Genomic DNA, 19,904 nt, shown 5'->3' on the forward strand with positions numbered 1-19,904 from the left:
TTCCTTCTCCAATGCATGAAAGTGAAAAGTGAAAGTGAAGTTGCTCAGTTGTGTCCTACTCCCAGCGACCCCATGGACTGCAACCCACCAGGCTCCTCCGTCCATGGGATTTTCCAGGCAAGAGTGCTGGAGTGGGGTGCCATTGTTTGGTAGAAACTCTCCAATTCTGGTGTGGTCCTGGTCTTTGGTTTGTTGGAGTTTTTTGATTATTGATTCAATTTCATTACTAATAATCAGTGTTTAGGGTTTCTGTTTCTTCCTGATTCAGTCTTGGAAAAGTGTATGTTTCCAGACATTCTTCCATTTCTTCTAGGCTGTCCAATTTGCTGGTGTATAGTTGTCAATGGTATTCTTTTATGATATTATCTCTGTGATATTGGTTGTAATTTCTCCTTTTTTATTTCTAATTTTGTTTATTTAGATTTTCTCGTATTTTCTTGATGAGTTTCTGGCTCATCTTAATCAACTTTGTTTATCTTAAACAACAGCTCTTAATTTCAGCAGGCTTTTTCTAATTTTTAAAATTTGGTCTCTATTTTATTTACTTCTTGATCTTTATTATTCTTGTCCTTTTGTTGACTTTGGGCTTTGTTTGCACTTCTTTTTCTAGTTCCTTTAGATGAAAAGTTAGGTTATTTAAGATATTTCTTGTGTTTTGAGTTAGACCTGAATTACTATAAATTTCCCTCTAAGAACTCCTTTTGCTGTGTCTCATAGATTTTGGAAGTTGTGTTTTGTTTTGTTTTTTCATTCGTCTCAAGCTATGTTTTTATTTCCTCTTTGTTGATCTGTTGGTTTTCTAGTAATACATTGTTTAATTTCCACATGTTTGTTTATTTTCCAGTTTCCTTCCTGTAATTGATTTCTAGTTTCATAGCACTGTAGTCAGAAAAGATGCAAGGTTGATATGCTTTTGATCTTCTTAAATGAATTGAAGATTTTTCGTGGTTTAGCATGGGACCTGTCCTGGAGATCTAGTGTCCATGTGCACTTGAAAAAAGAATGTGTTTTCTTCTGATTTTAATGCAGTGATTTGTAGATATTAATACCTATTAAGTCTTTCTGGTCGAATGTATCATCTAATGTATCCCTTATTGATTTTCTGGCTGTTCATTTATGTAACTGGGTTATGAAAATTCTCTGTATTTATTGTATTTCTGTCAGTTTCTCCCTTTATGTGTGTTAATATTTGCTTTATATATTTAGGTGCTATTGTACTAGGGGCATTTATGTTTACAAATGTTATATCTTCTTGATTTGATTTGTTTATCATTATATGATGCCCTTCTTTGTCTTTGTTATAAACTTTGTTTCAAATTCTATTTTGTGTGATATGAATATTGTTATCTTTGTTTTCTTTTCTTTTCCATTTGTGTGGAGTATCTTTTTCCATCATTTTACTTTCAAGTGTGTGTGTCTTTAGATCTGAAGTGAGTCTCTTATAGGCAGGATTATAGATGGGTTTGTTTTCTAATCCATTCAGCCACCGCATGTCCTGTGATTGGAGCATTTAATCTATTTACATAAAGTAATCATTTATAGACGTGTACTCACTGCCATTTTGTTACTGTTTTCTGTTTTGTTTTGTTTTTTTTTTTTTTGTAGTTTTTCTATGTTCTTTTCTTGTTTCTCTAGTCTCTTCCCTTGCAGTTTAATGATTTTCCTTAGTCTTATATTTGGATTATTTTCTCTGTTTCTTTGTGTGTCCACTGGAGATTTTTGATTTGTAGTTACCATGAGATCTATATATGTCAATTATATATAGCTGTTTTAAGTTGATAGCTGTTTAAAGTCAACACGTCCTGAAAGCTCTGCCCCTCTCGTTTCACTCCCAGCGCACTGTATGGTTTGGTGTCATATTGTGCGCTTACACTTGTGTCCTTTCAGTGTTTATCATGGTTATATTTGATTTTATAATTTTTACCTTTTAACATTTATGCCTGCTTATATAAGTGGTTGATTCACTGTGTTTACTATATACTTATAATTATTAGTATGTTTTTTCTTCATATCATTTTTAAAAATTTCTTGTTATAAGGTTTTCTTTTTCACTTAAAGAAAACACTTTAATGTTTCTTGTAAGGCCAGTTTAATGGTAACAACCTCTTTTAGTTTTTGCTTGTCTGGAAAACTCTTTCTCTCTCCTTCAAGTCTGAATGATAACCTTGCTGGATAGAGTGTCCTTGGTTGCAGGTTCTTTCAGCACTTTAAATATGTCATGCTACTCCCTCTGTCTTGCAAGATTTCTGATAAGATATCAGCTAATATTTTTAGTGGTTTCCTTTTAAGTGCCTCTTTCTCTTCCTGCCTTTAAAATTCTCTCATTCACTCTTTAAATTTTTTTCATTTTAATTATGATATGACTTAGTGTGAGCCTCTTTGAGTTCATCCTGTTTAGGCCACTCTGTGCTTCTTGGACCTGGATATCTGTTTCCTTTTCAGGTTAGTGATATTTTCAGCTATAATTTCATCAAATAATGCTTTATGCCCCTTTTTGTCTCTCTTCCTCTGCAACTCCTATAATGCTAATGTTAGTATGCTTGGTATTTTCCTAGCAGTCCCTTGTTGAATTCTCCAGGAGAGAACAGTGGAGCGGGTTGCCATTTCCTTCTCCAGCGGATCTTCCTGACTCAGGTATCAAACCCAGGTCTACCACACTGCAGGGCAGGTTCTTTACTATCTGAGCCACCAGGGAAGCCCAGAAGTCCCTTAAATAATCCTTATGAACTTTTTTCTTTTCACTGTTCTGATAATGTGATTTCCACTGTTCTGTCTTCCAGGTCATTTATGTGTTTTTCTGTATCACCTAATTTGCAGTTAATTCCTTCTAGTGTATTTCTCCGTTCAGTTATTGTATTCTTCATCTCTAATTGGTTCTTTTTTATATTTTCTAGTTCTTTTTGAAGTTCTCACTGTATTTTTCTATCCTTTTCCTTGTGAAAAGGATGTTCACAAGTTTGATTAACATTTTTATGACTTTTGCTTTGAACCCTTTATCAGATGAATTACTGTCTCATTAGGCTTCCCCTCACCAAGAGTTTTATATTGCTCTTTGCTTTGCCACATGTTCTGCTGTCTTTTCATTTTGTTTGATGAAATTAAGGAAAACATACACATCTTGGTCCTGAAGCCATGTCATTGTATTGGATCATCCCTATGCGGTCTACCTGTGCCCAGTGGATTAGGTAGGAGAGCTGGATCGAAAGTGATCATGGGCCATGTCTCTCCTTGGGATGTGTTAGCAGTCACTGCCATGTTGAGGTGTGGGGCCAGGTTTGGAGAGGCTGCAGCCACAATCCTGAGTGAGGTTATCATCTCCTTGGTGCTATAGAGGTTTCTGTCTTGGCCAGGGGTAGGGATGGGACCCAAGAGGTTAGAATAGGAGCCTGGAGCAAGCCCTGGCTTTTCCCAAGGTACACTGGTGATTCTGCATTGTCACAGAGTGGGGAGGGAGCGGGAGGGCTGAGGTCAGAGCCTGTCTCGGATGGGGCGAGGTGTGCTGGAGCAGGAGGGCTGAGGTCAGAGCCCGTCTCGGATGGGGCGAGGTGTGCTAAAGTAGTCATAGAGGGCAGAGGTCAGAGCCTGTCTCAGACGGGGCAAGGTGTATGGAGCAGTCACGGTGGGCTGGTCAGAGCCTGTCCCAGATGGGGCGAGGTGTATGGAGCGGTCATGGTGGGCTGGCCGGAGCCCATCTCAGATGGGGTGAGGTGTATGGAGCGGTCACAGTGGGCTGGTCAGAGCCCATCTCGGATGGGGCAAGGTGTATGGAGCGGTCACGGTGGGCTGGTCAAAGCCCGTCTCGGACGGGGCGAGGTGTGCTGGAGTAGTCATGGAGGGCAGAGGCCAGAGCCTGTCTCAGACGGGGCGAGGTGTATGGAGCAGTCACAGTGGGCTGGTCAGAGCCTGTCTCAGATGGGGCGAGGTGTATGGAGTGGTCACGATGGGCTGGTCAGAGACTGTCTCAGATGGGGCGAGGTGTATGGAGCGGTCACGGTGGGCTGGCCGGAGCCTGTCTCAGATGGGACGAGGTGTGCTGGAGCGGGAGGGCTGAGGGCAGAGCCCGTCTTGGACGGGGCGAGGTGTGCTGGAGTAGTCATGGAGGGCAGAGGTCAGAGCCTGTCTCAGACGGGGCGAGGTGTATGGAGTAGTCACGGAGGGCTGGTCAGAGCCTGTCTCAGATGGGGCGAGGTATATGGGGCCGTCAAGGTGGGCTGGTTGTCACTGTGCCAGGACTGGGAGCAAAGAAGTGTGTCAACACTCCTCAAACACAGAGTCTCAGTTTCCCCAGGCCTCCATTAAGCCCCACTGGTTTTCAAACTACCGAAAAGGGCTCATATTCCCATGCTTATCTCCAGACTGGCATGCCCGATATGGGACTCAAATCCCTAACTCCTCAGGAGAGATCCCTGAGCCTGTGTAATCTTATTCTGTGTTAGCCACCAAGGGTATGGGTCCTGACAGGACTTCTTCTTCTTCTTCCCTAATACCAGAGTCCTTGTGGTTCTTCCTTTACAATCTTAGTTTTAGAAGAGCAAGTCTGCTAGACTTCAGGTCAATTTAAGAGAGAATTTCTTTTCATATCAATGTGATTTTGTCTTTCTAAGAGGAGGTAAGCTCAGGGTCTTCCCACTCCACTATCTTGATCCCACCTTCTAGTATTTTTTTATTTTCTACTTGTTTTTCTTTCTGCAATGAGCAAGTAAAATCAGGATCAGTGCCTTTGACTAAAAATAAGTAGCATTTTTGTCCACACTTTATGTCCTGTGGTGAACTGTGGGCTTTGCTCTGTACCACCCTTACTATCTATGGCTCCCTATCAAAGGATATATTTTTAAAAGGAAAATAATTGATTTCATACAAATATAAAACTGACAACTTCCAAAGGTTTTTATTCAACTCATTAGTTAATAAACAAGCCAAAAAGATGTTAAAATTGTTCAAGGAGAAATCCAACAAACACCACATACACACAGAGAGAGAAAATAAGGGATTCTGAAATGCAGAAGAGTTCTATCCACAGGACAGTAATCATTGCCATTCCACTGGACACAATTAATTTGGATTTCTGTGAACATGAACCATTTTCATTATGTATTTAGTTTTCAACAATTTACAGAGATAAAATACCTGAAAGACAATGAAGATAAAATACCTAGAAGACAATTCTGATGTCAAAACCAGACTAGTCCACACACTGATCTTTATTTTTACCATAGAACATCCACTTATTATTTCCTTCCATTTCAAATTGTTTCAGCATTTTTTCCTGATAGCCTCAAGGACCCAATCTTCATGTCCAATAGCATCTCGTTATCATTGTGTCAAAAACTGAACATCACTCCCTTTTCATTCATCTTGTCGTAATCTGGCTTTTTCTAGAATTTCTTCAAGTAATCAGCCTTTTTTGCTCAATATGCCGTTAAAAAATCTTGTTCTGAAAATCCTTGTTCACGTTTTTTTACATTGTAGACAGATTGTTGTTATAGTAGTAACATTTCTTAAACTCCTTCTGATATATATCCCCAAATTAATTAATGGCTTTTATTATCTATTTATTTACTACTTAGGAACTTGAAAGTGAAAGTTGCTCAGTTGTGAGGGGTCTCTGCGAACCCATGGACTGTAGCCTGCCAGGCTCCTCTGTTCTGGAGAGGTCAGAGTACTGGAATGGGTAGCTGTTCCCTTCTCCAGGGGATCTTCCCAACTCAGGGCTCAAACCCAGGTCTCCCGCATTGCAGGCAGATTCTTTACTGTCTGACCTACCAGAGAAGCCCAAAGAATACTGGAGTGGGTAGCCTATCCCTTCTCCAGCGGAACTTCCCAACCCAGGAATTGAACTAGGGTCTCCTGCATTGCAGGCAGATTCTTTACCAGCTGAGAATAGGCCCTAAAGTTTAGTTCATAGCAAAAGTCCTCTCAAAAAAAAATGATGTATCCCCCCAGGCATTCAAGTCAGTTCTTGTTTCAACATGAAACACCAATTTTGGGAATGCCTCTTTACCTGGCAGCCTATAAACTTTCACACCCTGGTCTGGTACACCTTGATCAGGTTGGGAGGGGTGAGAAGTGAACCTTTCTTTTATAATTTGTAAGAAGGGTAATTATAAAGTGATTTTGGAAAAGACAAACCCTTGTGATCCTATAGGTTTTCTCAGGCAGAACCATTTTTGAAATAAGGATATGTAAACTAAACTTCTGGATATTGCCCTAAAACTTAACTGTTTCCAGATACTCCTTACTTAGATAGTTTTATATCACCCCAGGGTCCTCAGACCTCATTTTAAACACAACTGGTCTACACACCCTTCAGTCTTTCTCCTAAGCCAGACCATGAGTCTTACCTTCCTTACTGCTTTTTTTCCTCCTCTGTCTCTTTGGAATGCACCCGCTTCTTCTAGGTGCATATCTTTCCAGAACCTCCTTGTTGCTCTCACAGACACTGATAGTCTCCTATCTTCCACTAGTCTAAAAGCTCTGACACTGCTGCCCAGGATTCTTCCTAAAATTCACGGTGTCTTCCTGTCTAAAATCTTGCAGGGGCTCCTGGTAGATTTTAAGATAAAGCCCAGCATCTTGGCAGTGTATACAGGGCAATTCTTGATTGGATATCCTACTTGTCTTCCAGATTTATGTTCTTGCCACTGTCAGTCCTCTTTCTCCCTACATTCTACCCTCAAATACCCAGGGGATCCTCTATTCTAGTCATACTAAAATGTTTGCAACCATTGATTTGTCATGTTCCTGGGACTTCACCCAGGTTTGACCCTCTTTATTCTCCCTCCCCTAAGACTTGTAGCCTGGCTTCCTTCCCTTCAGGAGTTAGTTTGGTGTCACTGTTTCTAATAAGCATTTTCTGACATCCTAATGCAGGACCCTGTGCTCATCTTCTGTGCCTCCCAGTGTCCTGCACATGTGAGTTTCACACCGTACTTTAATGTCCACGTACAAATGTGCCTTTCCTTCTGGACTGTAAACTCATCGAAGTCAGAATCACATCTTCCTCTCTTCATATTCCCAGTGTCCCAACACATATTTGGTACATGACAGGTGTTGTTAAAATGTTTACTGGAGGAATGAATGGCTTTATCAATCACAAATGCCAGAGAAATGTAACTTGTCTCATCACCTGTGTTTGGTACAAATTAACATGTCTCATGAAGGCCTTCAAATGCAGTCCCTGCTCCTCAGCCCCCGATGCTGCCTGACGCTGATGTTTTTTCAGCACTGCTCTACTTCCTCCATGTGCCTCTGCAGGGTTCAGTAAGTCCTTATTCTGTTGGGAATGGTCCCCGCTAGTCCAAGAATGTGACTGGTAGGTCACTGAACTTCATTTTTCCAACTGATCTTCAGGTTGACTTTAACATGCCTTTGGAAGCTTTTTATCGCTGAGTTAATAGTGTTTTTTTAAGTAATTAATTTATTTTAAGTGGAGGCTAATTACAATATTGTAGTGGTTTTTGCCATACATTGACATGAATAAGCCATGGGTGTACATGTGTCCCCCATCCTGAACCCCCCTCCTACTTCCCTCCCCATCCCATCCCTTAGGGTCATCCCAGTGCACCAGCCCTGAGCACCCTGTCTCATGCATGGAACCTGGACTGGCGATCCGTTTCACATATGGTAATATACATGTTTCACTGCTATTCTCTCAGATCATCCCACCCTTGCCTTCTCCCACAGAGTCCAACAGTCTGCTCTTTACATCTATGTCTCTTCTGCTGTCTCACATAAAGGGCTTCCCTTGTGGCTCAGCTGGTAAAGAATCCACCTGCAATGCGGGAGACCTGGGTTTGATCTCTGGGTTGGGAAGATTCCCTGGAGAAGGGAACAGCTACCCACTCCAGCATTCTGGCCTGGAGAATTCCATGGACTGTATAGTCCATAGGTTCACAAAGAGTCGGACACGACTGAGCAACTTTAACTTTTACTTTTAAATTTTATTCTACTTCGTACCATGTATAATAGCAAAAGGGATGTATTTTAAAGAATAAAACATAATCCTTGCTTATGTTATGGAAGAGATAGACAAGTGTTCTACCATCTCTGAAAGAAGTGTTATGGTTCATGCACAAAGGGCCATGGAATGTAGAAAATGACCTTATTCCAGTAATATATCCAGCATTCAATCTATAGTGAGTAAGGGGGAAATTAAAAATATGTTGTTATAAATCAATCTGCTAATTTCTGATTGCCATCTACAAGTGGACATTGAATCTTGTTGCTTATCTCTGCCTACTATGTTTTATTTCAAGTAAAATATGCATTTTAATCCTTCAAAAAGGAAAAGCATGTTACTATAAAAAGTTGAAGTTGAAAAGAAAATCACACTGCTGCAAATCAGTCAAAGCAAGTGTTTGAATTACTGATTGAATTAAGATAGATGTTGGATTTTATTTTTTGCTTATCCCCTGAGTATTATTATCAGGAAGCTTTGTGAGGGTAGGGACTTGATCATGTACTTACAAAAATGATGGTGTACTGTAATAATCAGGACATAAATATGTGTTGGATAAATATATATATTCATAGTAAAGAGCTGCTACTTTTTCAATTCAAATATATTTTGAACTTGCTTTCTTTATTAGATGGAAATATTGATGAGTACTTTGCTATTAATGAAGTGTCGGGAGAACTCTCAACCGCTCGTACTTTGGACCGGGAGGAAGTCAGCAACTTCACCCTCGTCATCCTGTGCACCGATCTGGGGAGCCCGCCGCAAAGCTCCACGGCGCAGATGCAGGTCAGAGTTCTGGACGACAATGACCACAGCCCTTCCTTCCCCAGGCTCCGGTACCAGGCTTCTGTGAGAGAGGACGCTCAGGTGGGAACCACGGTTCTCGTGCTCTCCTCTGCAGACAAGGACGAGGGCCTGAACGGGCAAACCAAGTATTCTCTGGTGCATGAGGCTTCCGGGGCGTTCACCATCGATCCCGTGGCAGGCACGCTGAGAACCAGCCGCACCCTTGACCGGGAAGCCAGGTCTGAGCACGTGTTTAAGGCTGTGGCCAGAGACTGTGGTGTCCACGGCTCACGAAGCACCACGGTGCTTATCAAACTACATGTCACTGATGTCAATGACAACGATCCAGTTTGGGAACAGAACCCCCTTGATATTTTTCTTTCCTCTCAGTCACCTACAAACCAGACAGCTGCCATCCTCACAGCCAGTGACCCAGACTCGGGGCCCAATGGTACTGTCATGTTCAGCTTTGCAGAGCCCCAGTCAATGTTTTCTATTAATGAATACACAGGAGCAATTCAACTTCAGCAAATTCCATCTTCAGAATATTTTCCTATCTGGCTGCAGTTAAAAGCTGTGGATCAGGGGGTCCCAGCCAGGACAACCACTGGTCTCTTGGTCATTCACATGGAGGGAGAAGATGTAAGGATTTCCTTCAGCCACCATCTGTATAAAGGGATCGTGCCTGAAAATTGTGAGGCAGGTGAGTGTCAAGTGTCCCAGTTTGGGCAAAATGCTTAAAACTAAGGATTATAGAGCTAGTGCTATCACAAATTCAGTTATGAATTTCTGAGTCCAGCCAATTCTTGGTATTAGAATTTTCATTCAGAATATGTCGTTAGAAAAATATGCTCAAATACAGTAACATATTCACACCCCTTTCAAGACAGCAAAAACTAATAAAAACACTGAAATCATTCAGGACTCTTGAAGTTTAAGTTTAAAATCTCAAAAAACCCACTTTTATTTAAATGTTTATGAATCCTGAACAACTACATTTCCTAAATGACTTTCCTGGAAATACAATGAAAAGTGAAATATGTTGTGGTTCAGTGACTGCCACTGTGTGTCCTTGGGAAGCTGGCTGTCTCGGCCTCCGTTTCCCAACCTGCAAATTAGGAATGAGTTTGGTACCTACCTCATTAGGGTGTTCTGAGGACCGAATGAGCTGAATATAAAGCCCTTAAAACAGTATCTGACTCAGAATCAGTGTGTAATTTTAAGGAAGTGCTGTTTTTCTTATTATTACTTCATTTTGATACAGTCAGCATTACTTTCAAACAGTGCAGTGATATCTGATCTTCAAAGAATTTGGCAAGGTTATGCTACTCAGAACAGGCTTCTGTGAATGGTGACTGTTTTTCCCCATAATGCTCAATTATTTTTCAGTTATTTCCCTACTCAAATTTATGCCATAATGGGAAGCATAATTAGTTCCAATGATCTTTCTACCCTAAAGCAAAAAAAACCATTTGCAGATAGTTGTGAATGGAAAGAAATCCCATCTAGGTGATTTTATCTAACTGGAGAGTTGAAATATAAACCTTCTGAATCTTTGAGCCAGCCAGAGGACAAAGCACGCAGATGCCAGGCTTGGGGGAACAGGAGTTTGCTTCCGATAAGTCCAATGTGTGCTGTTTGATTTCTCCAGTTGTTCTTTGTTTTTGCTTTATCATTCTGGATTCAATTTCACTTTATTCATACCTAAAACAACCACCATTTAAAAGGCAACTTGAATTTTTCTGAAATTGATTTATTTACTTCATAGTGAAAATATTTGTTACACATTATTACACATTTGTTACACATTATATTCTCTATAAAAAGAGAATATTCAACTTAATATTGAGTGTCAAGTTAGGATTCTTTTCAGTTACGTATTGTTAACCCCAGTTTGATCTTTTGAATTATGGCTATCTCATGGGCTGCTTATTCAGAAGGCCTTTTATGATTCTAAACATTATTAGGGGTAAATTGAAGTTACCTTCATTAAATGAAATAATAGCATCTTCCAAAATGACTAGAAATTTCCACCTACATTCTTAGGTGTAATAAGAATTCCACAGAAGAGTTAAATGTTAAATAATATGAGATACTCCATAGAGCTGTGTTTCCTTTCCTTGTGAGAGCTATACATCTTAACTCCAGAGAAGAGCCTGGTAGAAAGGAAAGGTAAATTTTTTTAAATAATAATAATTAATATATTTGTACTAAATAATACAGCACAAAATATAGTAATCCATCTTGAAATGAATTTGATAAAATTATAGAATTTTTAAGTCCAGCTTGTATCTGCAGTGAATTTATAAACATTTTTTTCCTTAACACATGACCTTTCGGTCTCTACTTGAATATTTGAGTGATTGAGAGTCTAGGACAATGGTTCTTGAACTTGGGTATGAAACAAGCACTCTCTGATGATTGCAGACGGTTCTGCTTCAGTAGTTCTGGGGTTCAGGAGCTGTCATTTTTAACGCTCTGTAGGTGATTTGATTACATGACAAAGTTGGAAAACTCTTTCCAAGTTTGGTAAGTAATTCCTGTGTTAAACCCAGATCTGCCTCATTTATGTATGTCCATAAATTCTAGTCCTGCCATCTGGAGTATTCCACTGATCTACACAATTACCTGTTCCTTGTATGTTTTATTTGCTCCTTCAACAAAAATTCTATTGAATATTATGTGCCAGGTACTTTTCTATTGGGATATGTAGTGAACCAAAAGACAAAGATGCTTGTTCTTGAGAGGCTTACATTCCAGCAGGGGTAAAGAGACAATATCAGTGAATGTAATAAATAGCTAAAACGTAGTGTATATTCAGTTCAGTTCAGTTCAGTCACTCAGTCGTGTCTGACTCTTTGCAACCCCATGAATCGTAGCACGCCAGGCCTCCCTGTCCATCACAAACTCCTGGAGTTTACTCAAACTCATGCCCATCGAGTCAGTGATGCCATCCAACCATCTCATCCTCTGTCGTCCCCTTCTCCTCCTGCCCCCAATCCCTCCCAGCATCAGGGTCTTTTCCAATGAGTCAGCTCTTCACATCAGGTGGCCAAAGTATTGAAGTTTCAGCTTCAGCATCAGTCCTTCCAATGAATACCCAGGACTGATCTCCTTTAGGATGGACTGGTTGGGTCTCCTTGCAGTCCAAGGGATTCTCAAGAGTCTTCTCCAACACCACAGTTCAAAATCATCAATTCTTCAGCACTCAGCTTTCTCCACAGTCCAGCTCTCACATCCATACATGAGTGTATGTTAGCTGACGTTAAAACCTGTGGTATGAAGAGACAGAGCAGGAGTCCTGGGGGCGGGCACAAAGGCAATTTTAGAAGGCAAGTTAGGACTGGCATTACTGAGCAAGTGAAATTTTGGGCAAAGACATAGAGAGAGGAGGTAGCCATTCATATATGTAGGAGGAGAGCATGTCCAAAGAAAAAGAGGAGAGATCCCGTGGGAGCTCTCCTGGTTTGTTCAGTGAACAGTAAAGTGGACTGTGTGACTAAAGCAGAGTAAGCAAGGTGAAGAATGGTAAAAGATGAAGTCAGAAGAAGACAAAAAGAAGATCACTGGGAGGTCTTTGACTTTTACTGAAAATAGTTTTCCTTTCTCTAGTTCATTCAGTTATTCTTCACATAATGAGATTTCCAACCACTGCTAGTGAATATTCTCACCCAATACAAGTTCTGCAGAGTAGTAGGCATCAAGTAAATTATCCCTCAAAAGAATTGGTATAGACTAAGTCAACTGTCATTATCACACTTGTTCACATTAGTAAGTGAAACTCCTAAAAATTAAGTAATGTGTCTGTCCATTTCCTATTAAGATATCATTTCTCAAGTCACCCAGAACCAATTTCTTTGTAGGATTAACCCCCCAAAAAAGCCCATATCTAAGGCATCCCAAGAAAAGCCCAATATGAAATTAAGTTATGGATTAGGAAGTTTAATAATGTTTATGGTTGAATTAAGAAATGATTTAATAATAACACTAATGAAAACTGCCATGGATAGAAGGAAAACTGTTATACCTGTTTTCATTTTTTCAACGTGCCATTCATTTCTTTGTCCAAGATTCGCTCTGCTGATAGGAGGCAGCCATTACGGGAGGAAACTACCCTTATTTTGGTTGGTTTCTCATCGCTCAATCTTCCATCTACCCCCAACCATAACATTTGGAATTAATCAGTATAGTTAACAGTAACCTGGTCTGAGATTAAAAAAAAAAATTAGGGTGGAAGACTAAATTACTTTCTGACCTCTGAAGCTGGGCCCCCTGCTGCTGATTCAGGCAGAAAAGCTGATGAACACATGGGTGGTGGTGGTGGTGGTGGTGGTTTAGTCACTAAGTCGTGTCTGACTCTTGTGACCCCATGGACTGTAGCCCACCAGACTCCTCTGCCCATGAGATTTCTCAGGCAAGAATATTGGAGTGGGTTGCCATTTCCTTCTCCAGGGCATCTTCCCAACCCATGGATCAAACCCATGTCTCCAGCATTGCAGGCAGACTCTTTACCAACTGAGCCACCAAGGAAACTAGAATACATGGGTGGGAAGACTTTATTCTGCTGTTGCATCATTGTGTTTTCTTTGACCTCTGATCAAAGTCATCCTTCTTAATCTTCTTGCATTTAGAATTATTGAATTAAATTTGACTGCTACCTTTTAAATAGAGCTTAACAGTTTAAAAATTTTGTTTATCAATCTATAACCCTATATGCAAAACAGAAAAAGAGACACAGATGTACAGAACAGACTTTTGGACTCTGTGGGAGAAGGCGAGGGTGGGATGTTTCGAGAGAACAGCATGTATATTATCTAAAGTGAAACAGATCACCAGCCCAGGTGGGATGCATGAGACAAGTGCTCGGGCCTGGTGCACTGGGAAGACCCAGAGGAATCAGGTGGAGAGGGAGGTGGGAAGGGGGTCGGGATGGGGAATACATGTAACTCCATGGCTGATTCATGTCAATGTATGACAAAACCCACTGCAATGTTGTGAAGTAATTAGCCTCCAACTAATAAAAATAAAAGAAAAAAAATTTGTTTATCAATCTAACACATAGACAAGGTTAGAAATATTCTGGCAGTAAGCATATGTTATCCATAAATATCCAGGTTGGCATGCATTACAAAACATCTAAAACAATAGGTTGAGATCTTGTTCTGAAGAGTAGCTATGACGTGTGAAGGCCATGGAGCTTATAGGGGGAGTAGCCTAAAAGCTGTATGACAGGAAGAAGAACAAGAAAGGAAAGCATGATGGTTAAGACGGCTGTTGAATCTGATTCAATGCAACTAACCTACACTCGTGTCAGCAGGATTTCCTAGGCCCCAGTGGACAACACTGACGAGGTGCATAAAACATTGATTAACATTTCATCTGGCCAAAGCTTTGCCTGAAGCGTGAATTCTGCCAGATAATATCAAGGGCACCAAAAGGTGATTTTTAAAAGTTTGATTCCAATGGGTTCATTCATTTCATTTCTGTCACTCAGTTGTGTCTGACCCTTTGAGGCTTCATGGACTGCAGCACGCCAGGCTTCCCTGTCCATCACCAACTCCTGGAGCTTGCTCAAACTCATGTCCATTGAGTCAGTGATGCCATCCAACCATCTCATCCTCTGTCATCCACTTCTCCTCCTGCCTTCAATCTTTCCCAGCATCAAGGTCTTTTCCAATGAGTCAGTTCCTCACATCAGGTGGCCAAAGTATTGGAGTTTCAGCTTCAACATCAGTCCTTCCAAAGAATATTCAGAACTGATTTCCTTTAGGGTGGACAAGTTTGATCTCCTTGCAGTCCAAGGGACTCTCAAGAGCCTTTTCCAACACCACAGTTCAAAAGCATAAATTCTTCAGTGCTCAGCTTTCTTTATAGTCTAACTCTCACATCTATACATGACTACTGGAAAAACCGTAGCTTTGACTAGATGGACCTTTGTTGGCAAAGTAATGTCTCTGCTTTTTAATATGCTGTCTACACTGGTCGTAGCTTTTCTTCCAAGGAGCAAGTGTCTTTTCGTTTCATGGCTGCAATAATAATCTGAAGTGATTTTGGAGCCCAAGAAAATAAAGTCTCTCACTATTTCCATTGTTTCCTCATCTATTTGCCTTGAAATCATAAGACTTCAAGTGATAGATGCCATGATCTTCGTTTATTGAATATTGAATTTTAAGCCAACTTTTTCACTCTCTTCTTTCACTTTCTTCAAGAGGCCCTTTAGTTCATCTTCACTTTCTGCCGTAAGGGTGGTATCATCTACGTATTTGAGGTTATTGATATTTCTCCCAGCAATCTTGATTCCAGCTTGTGCTTCATCCAGCCTGGCATTTCCCATGATGTACTCTGCATATAAGTTAAATAAGCAGGGTGACAGTATACAGCCTTGACGTACTGCTTTCCCAATTTGGAACCAGTCCATTGTTCCATGCCCTGTTCTAACTGTTGCTTCTTGACCTGCATACAGATTTCTCAGGAAGCAAGTAAGGTGGTCTGGTATTCCCATCTCTTTAAGAATTTCCCACAGTTTTTTGTGATCCACACAAAGACTTTGTCATAGTCACCAAGGCAGAAATACATGTTTTTATGGAACTCTCTTCCTTTTTTGATGATCCAATGGATGTTGGCAATTTGATCTGTGTTTCCCTTGCCTTTTCTAAATCCAACTTGAACCTCTGGAAGTTCAGGATTCACATACTGTTGAAGCGTGGCTTGGAGAATTTTGAGCATTACTTTGCTAGCGTGTGTGATGAGTGCAGTTGTGCAGTAGTTTGAACATTCTTAAGAATGGAATGAAAACTGACCTTTTCTAGTCTTGTGGCCACTGTTGAGTTTTCTAAATTTGCTGGCATATTGAGTGCAGCACTTTCCCAGCATCATCTTTTAGGATGTGAGATAGCTCAACTGGAATTCCATCACCCCCACTAGCTGTATTTGTAGTGATGCTTCCTAAGGCCCACTTGACTTCACATTCCAGGATGTCTGGCTCTAGGTGAGTGATAACACCACATGGTTATCTAGGTCATGAAGATCTTTTTTGTATAGTTCTTCTGTGTATCCTCATTGCCTTCTTCCAATGGTTTTAAAACATTGTAAATCCATTGATTAGTGTTTAAACGGCCTTGACATAAATTATTTCATAGCATTTTGTAACTTCCAGCTTTGCTTCCCTCTCCAATATGCCTGCAATTTTGATCTTTATTTTCAGATGAAATATATTGGAAGCTGCCTATTGGAAGTTTACATTTTCTGTGGTTTAAATGGCCTGTCAGTAGGAACACTTGACATCTGAGTTAATTATTTTTTGTACTGTCCTAAGTTTTAATCATTTTAAACTGTTTTTAACATTTAGATTCTTTTTAAGAAAATAAAAATTAAAACAACTCTATTTTATATTTATTTAACATTTCTTTCTTGGAAAGCCCACAAAGTTTGAATTTCAATTAATATTGTATCTTTCTATTGACAGCATTAAACTTAACACTTGAGTTGTTTAAAAAAGAATATAGTTTAATTATATATATAAATAATTTTTATAGCTTATAGCATTTTAGACGCAGCCCTTTGGTAGATAAAATCTTTTTATGTCATGAAATATTCACTTTTTCATAGAAAGAGTCATCACAGAAGGTGCCAGTTGCCTGTAAGAGAAAGGTTAGACGTACTGCAAGGTGGCAAGAAAAGCTGAAGCTCAAGTGATTCCCCACCCTTTCTCTTACCACTTGGTCTTCCTTTTCTACCTGCATGAGGAGAAATATAATCATTCTGAATTTTTCTGAAGTGGAAGATAAACCGCTTAGTTGTCCATGACATTCTAATCCATTGAACCATTTTCATGCTCCTTCAGCTTTTATTTCTTCTCTTTCACTTCCAAAGCTTTGGTTATACCAGTAAGGGTTAATCAGCAGCTATTCCCCAATGTGGACTTTCTACAGTTTCATGCATTTTTAAATAATTACTATGAGAGGAAAAATTGAAATTATGAATTGCATTGATACCTTGATTAAAAATGACTAGTCAGACATTGAAAAACTTGAGATAAAATTAACATAATGATGTTTGGGGGCATTCTAAGTATTAAAATACATTTAACATTGTCTACTAAATAAATTAGATCTTGATACTTTGGAGGAAAACCCATCTTCTGGCCCTTTGCAATTGATCCAGAATCCTGGCTCCTACAGTAGATCAGGTTGGGCACATGTATGTGGAGTATGGAAATAGCATAGGAGTTAGTATAGCTGAGGGTATCTCTATTGCTCTCCTGCCCAGGTTGGACAACTTTCCTACTCCTTCCAGAAAGTGGAGATGGAAACAACTGATTCACAGGGAAACCATAAGGATCAAGTGAGGTCATGAGAGTCTACTAGTCGCAGTTTTCATTGTTACTGTTGTCTTCTTTCTGCCCCAAATCCTTAATTGAATTCCATAAAGTTGGCTGAGCATAAATTCTCACCAGAGCAGCTAATAGTTACTTGTTGGTCCTTTATTGGACTGGAACGTGGTGGTCCGGAGTCGACGATGAGAAAGTGAAAGAAGGAAAGAGGCTGATACTCCCCTGGTTACGCAGCTGGCTTTCACACTCCAGGGAATCAGCCAGAAATAGAGAGAGAGAAAGAGAGAAAGACACGGGGACCCAAGCTCTGGTGGAGCAAAGGTGTTTTAATCAACACGGTGTGGGCATATATACTGTCTTACAAGGTAGTTATTCTCAGCAAAGACAAAGATTAAAATTCCAGACTTACAAAACATAAGGTGATCCATATTAAAGAGAGACAGAGAGTTGTAAACAGTCACTTTTACCGTATGGTTCATAAGAAGGAAGAGGGTACTTACCACCGTATTGAAAAACTAACAAAGGAGACGCCTGGATTCCTCAGCCCCAGGAGAGGCTTGCCTCTCATCTTAATTCCTGAATATTCAGGAATTAATAAGGAACAGAGGATTCCTGACAGATCCAAAACAGCACACAGGAAGCCTCCTGTTAAATGCTTCCTGACAGTTACTTAGCAATTATTTAACAGCAATGAAATATTTGCAGTTTTTAAAACCCTACGAGTCCTCTCTGTTTTACTTGGTCTCCAAACCAGATAATAACTATATTTTACAAGGTGTCAGAGTTCCCATAATTTTGGAAGTGATGTCTCTATGTCATCCACAACTTTGGAACAGGGTCCAATATATAACACTTTATGATAATGAAAAGAAGGAAGCAAACAATCTCTCTCATTTCTATTCACTCTTTAAAGCTGGTCTCCTATTTGGAATGGAATTTATTGGAATGAGTCCCCTCTAAGTTACAATTGGCTAACAGTGTTGAATTCCATCACCTTACTTATGACTCTAAGGTGGCTCTAGAGGAGAGAGGAGGAGAAAGTCCTTTCAAAAGAAGGTGAACTTCTCACAAGGCAGTTTTCATTTTGTGAATTAACCCCAGTCCCACATCTGAGCCTCAGCTATATAGGCTCAAGGCCTAATCTTAGCAAACCAAGGAGTTCTTCCCTTGAGGTTGGGGATCACTCACCGTTAGAAAGGGGACTGAGATATAAACCAGAGTACAATTCTCCTAGACCCTGTTGGCTCAGATGGCAAAGAATCTGCCTGCAATGCAAGAGACCCAAGTTCGATCCCTGGATCAGAAAGATCCCTGGAGAAGGAAATGGCTACCCACTCCAATATTCTTGCCTGGAGAATTCCATAGACAGAGGAGCCTGGCAAGCTATAGTCCATGAGGTCGCAAAGAGTCAGATACAACAAAGTGACTAATACTTTCATTTTTACAGTTATTTTTACTTATAGAAAAATTATAATTGCCCTGTGGATTACAGTAGTCATTTCAGAATGACCAGCTCCCTCTGGGAAAAAGGACACAGGAAACCAAATTATACTCAGAAGGTTGCTTGTTAATCTTATATAGTTCAAGTAGGATATAATTCACACGTTGAATGTCATCAGCCTGTGTTACCCTTTCTTAAGAAAGAACTCACAGCATTGCCAAGTAGAATTTTATGAGGCTTTCATGACTATCTGGGCTTGCATTGCTCATTGACTTCCTTTTGATCACACATCCCTTCTTTTTGTGTCTTAACACCTCCATCAAGCCTTCTGCCCTAGGAATGATTCTATTCCTTCAGGTGATTTTGTTTAGCTCTCTTCTTAACTATTATATTTTGTTTAGAGATGTAACAGAGTTAATATTTTTAACAGCTACTTTTTAACAAATATTTAAGTACACAGCAAAATTGAGGGGAAAGCACAGAGGTTTCCCATGTATGCTTTGCCCCAATGACTCATTCATTCCCTCCCTCATTATCAGCATCCTTCCCAGAGTGACAGTGGTGGTGGTTAGTCTGGCTCTTGTGACATCATAGACGGTGGCCCTCCAGGCACCTCTGTTCATTGAATCTCCCAGGCAAGAATACTGGAGTGGGCTGCCATTTACTTTTCCACTCCAGAGTGATACATTTGCTAAAATCTGTGAACCTACATTGATTCATCATAATCTCCCAAAGTTTCCAGTTTTCTTTAGGGTTCACCCTTGGTGTTGTACATTCTATGGGTGTAAATGTTGTTCAGTTGCCCAGTCATGTCCTACTCTCTGCAACCCCATGGACTGCAGCCAGGCCTCCCTGTCCCTCTGCATCTCCCAGAGTTTGCCCAAGTTCATGTCCGTTGCATCGGTGATGCCATCCAGCCATCTCATCCTTTGATGCTTTCTTCTCCTTCTGCCCTTAATCTTTCCCAGAATCAGGGACTTTTCCAATAAGTCAGCTGTTCACATCAGATGACCAAGATACTGGAGTTTCAGCTTCAGCATCAGTCCTTCCAATGAATATTCAGGGTTGATTTCCCTTAACATTGACTGTTTTGTCCTTGACTTGCTGTCCAAGGGACTCTCAGGAGTCTTCTCCAGATCCACAGTTCAAAGGCATCAATTCTTCGGTGCTCCACCTTCTTTATAGTCCAGCTGTCACTACCATACGTGACCACTGGGAAGACCATTGCCTTGATTATATGGACTTTTGTCGGCAGAGTAGTATGTGCTTTTTAACACATTTTTGTCTAAATGTGTTAAACCTATGTGTGGGTTTGTCATAGACCTGCTAAGAAACAAATGGCTTCTGATTTCATGGCTGCAGTCCCAGCTGCAGTGATTTTAGAGCCT

The 19,904-nt window shown here is 40.4% G+C and overlaps 1 protein-coding gene across 2 annotated transcripts in view; it reads left to right on the forward strand.

Moving 5' to 3' along the window:
- The window catches only part of DCHS2 (dachsous cadherin-related 2), a 325,512-nt gene that overhangs the window by 221,883 nt on the left and 83,725 nt on the right, over positions 1–19,904 (forward strand). For both annotated transcript variants that reach the window (XM_043484112.1, XM_043484120.1), the window contains one exon: positions 8,589–9,446. In XM_043484112.1, the coding sequence (XP_043340047.1) occupies positions 8,589–9,446 (858 nt within the window). The remainder of the gene's footprint in view (positions 1–8,588; positions 9,447–19,904) is intronic.

This window comes from Cervus canadensis, chromosome 1 (genome assembly GCF_019320065.1).
Source record: "Cervus canadensis isolate Bull #8, Minnesota chromosome 1, ASM1932006v1, whole genome shotgun sequence".
NCBI lineage: Eukaryota > Metazoa > Chordata > Mammalia > Artiodactyla > Cervidae > Cervus > Cervus canadensis.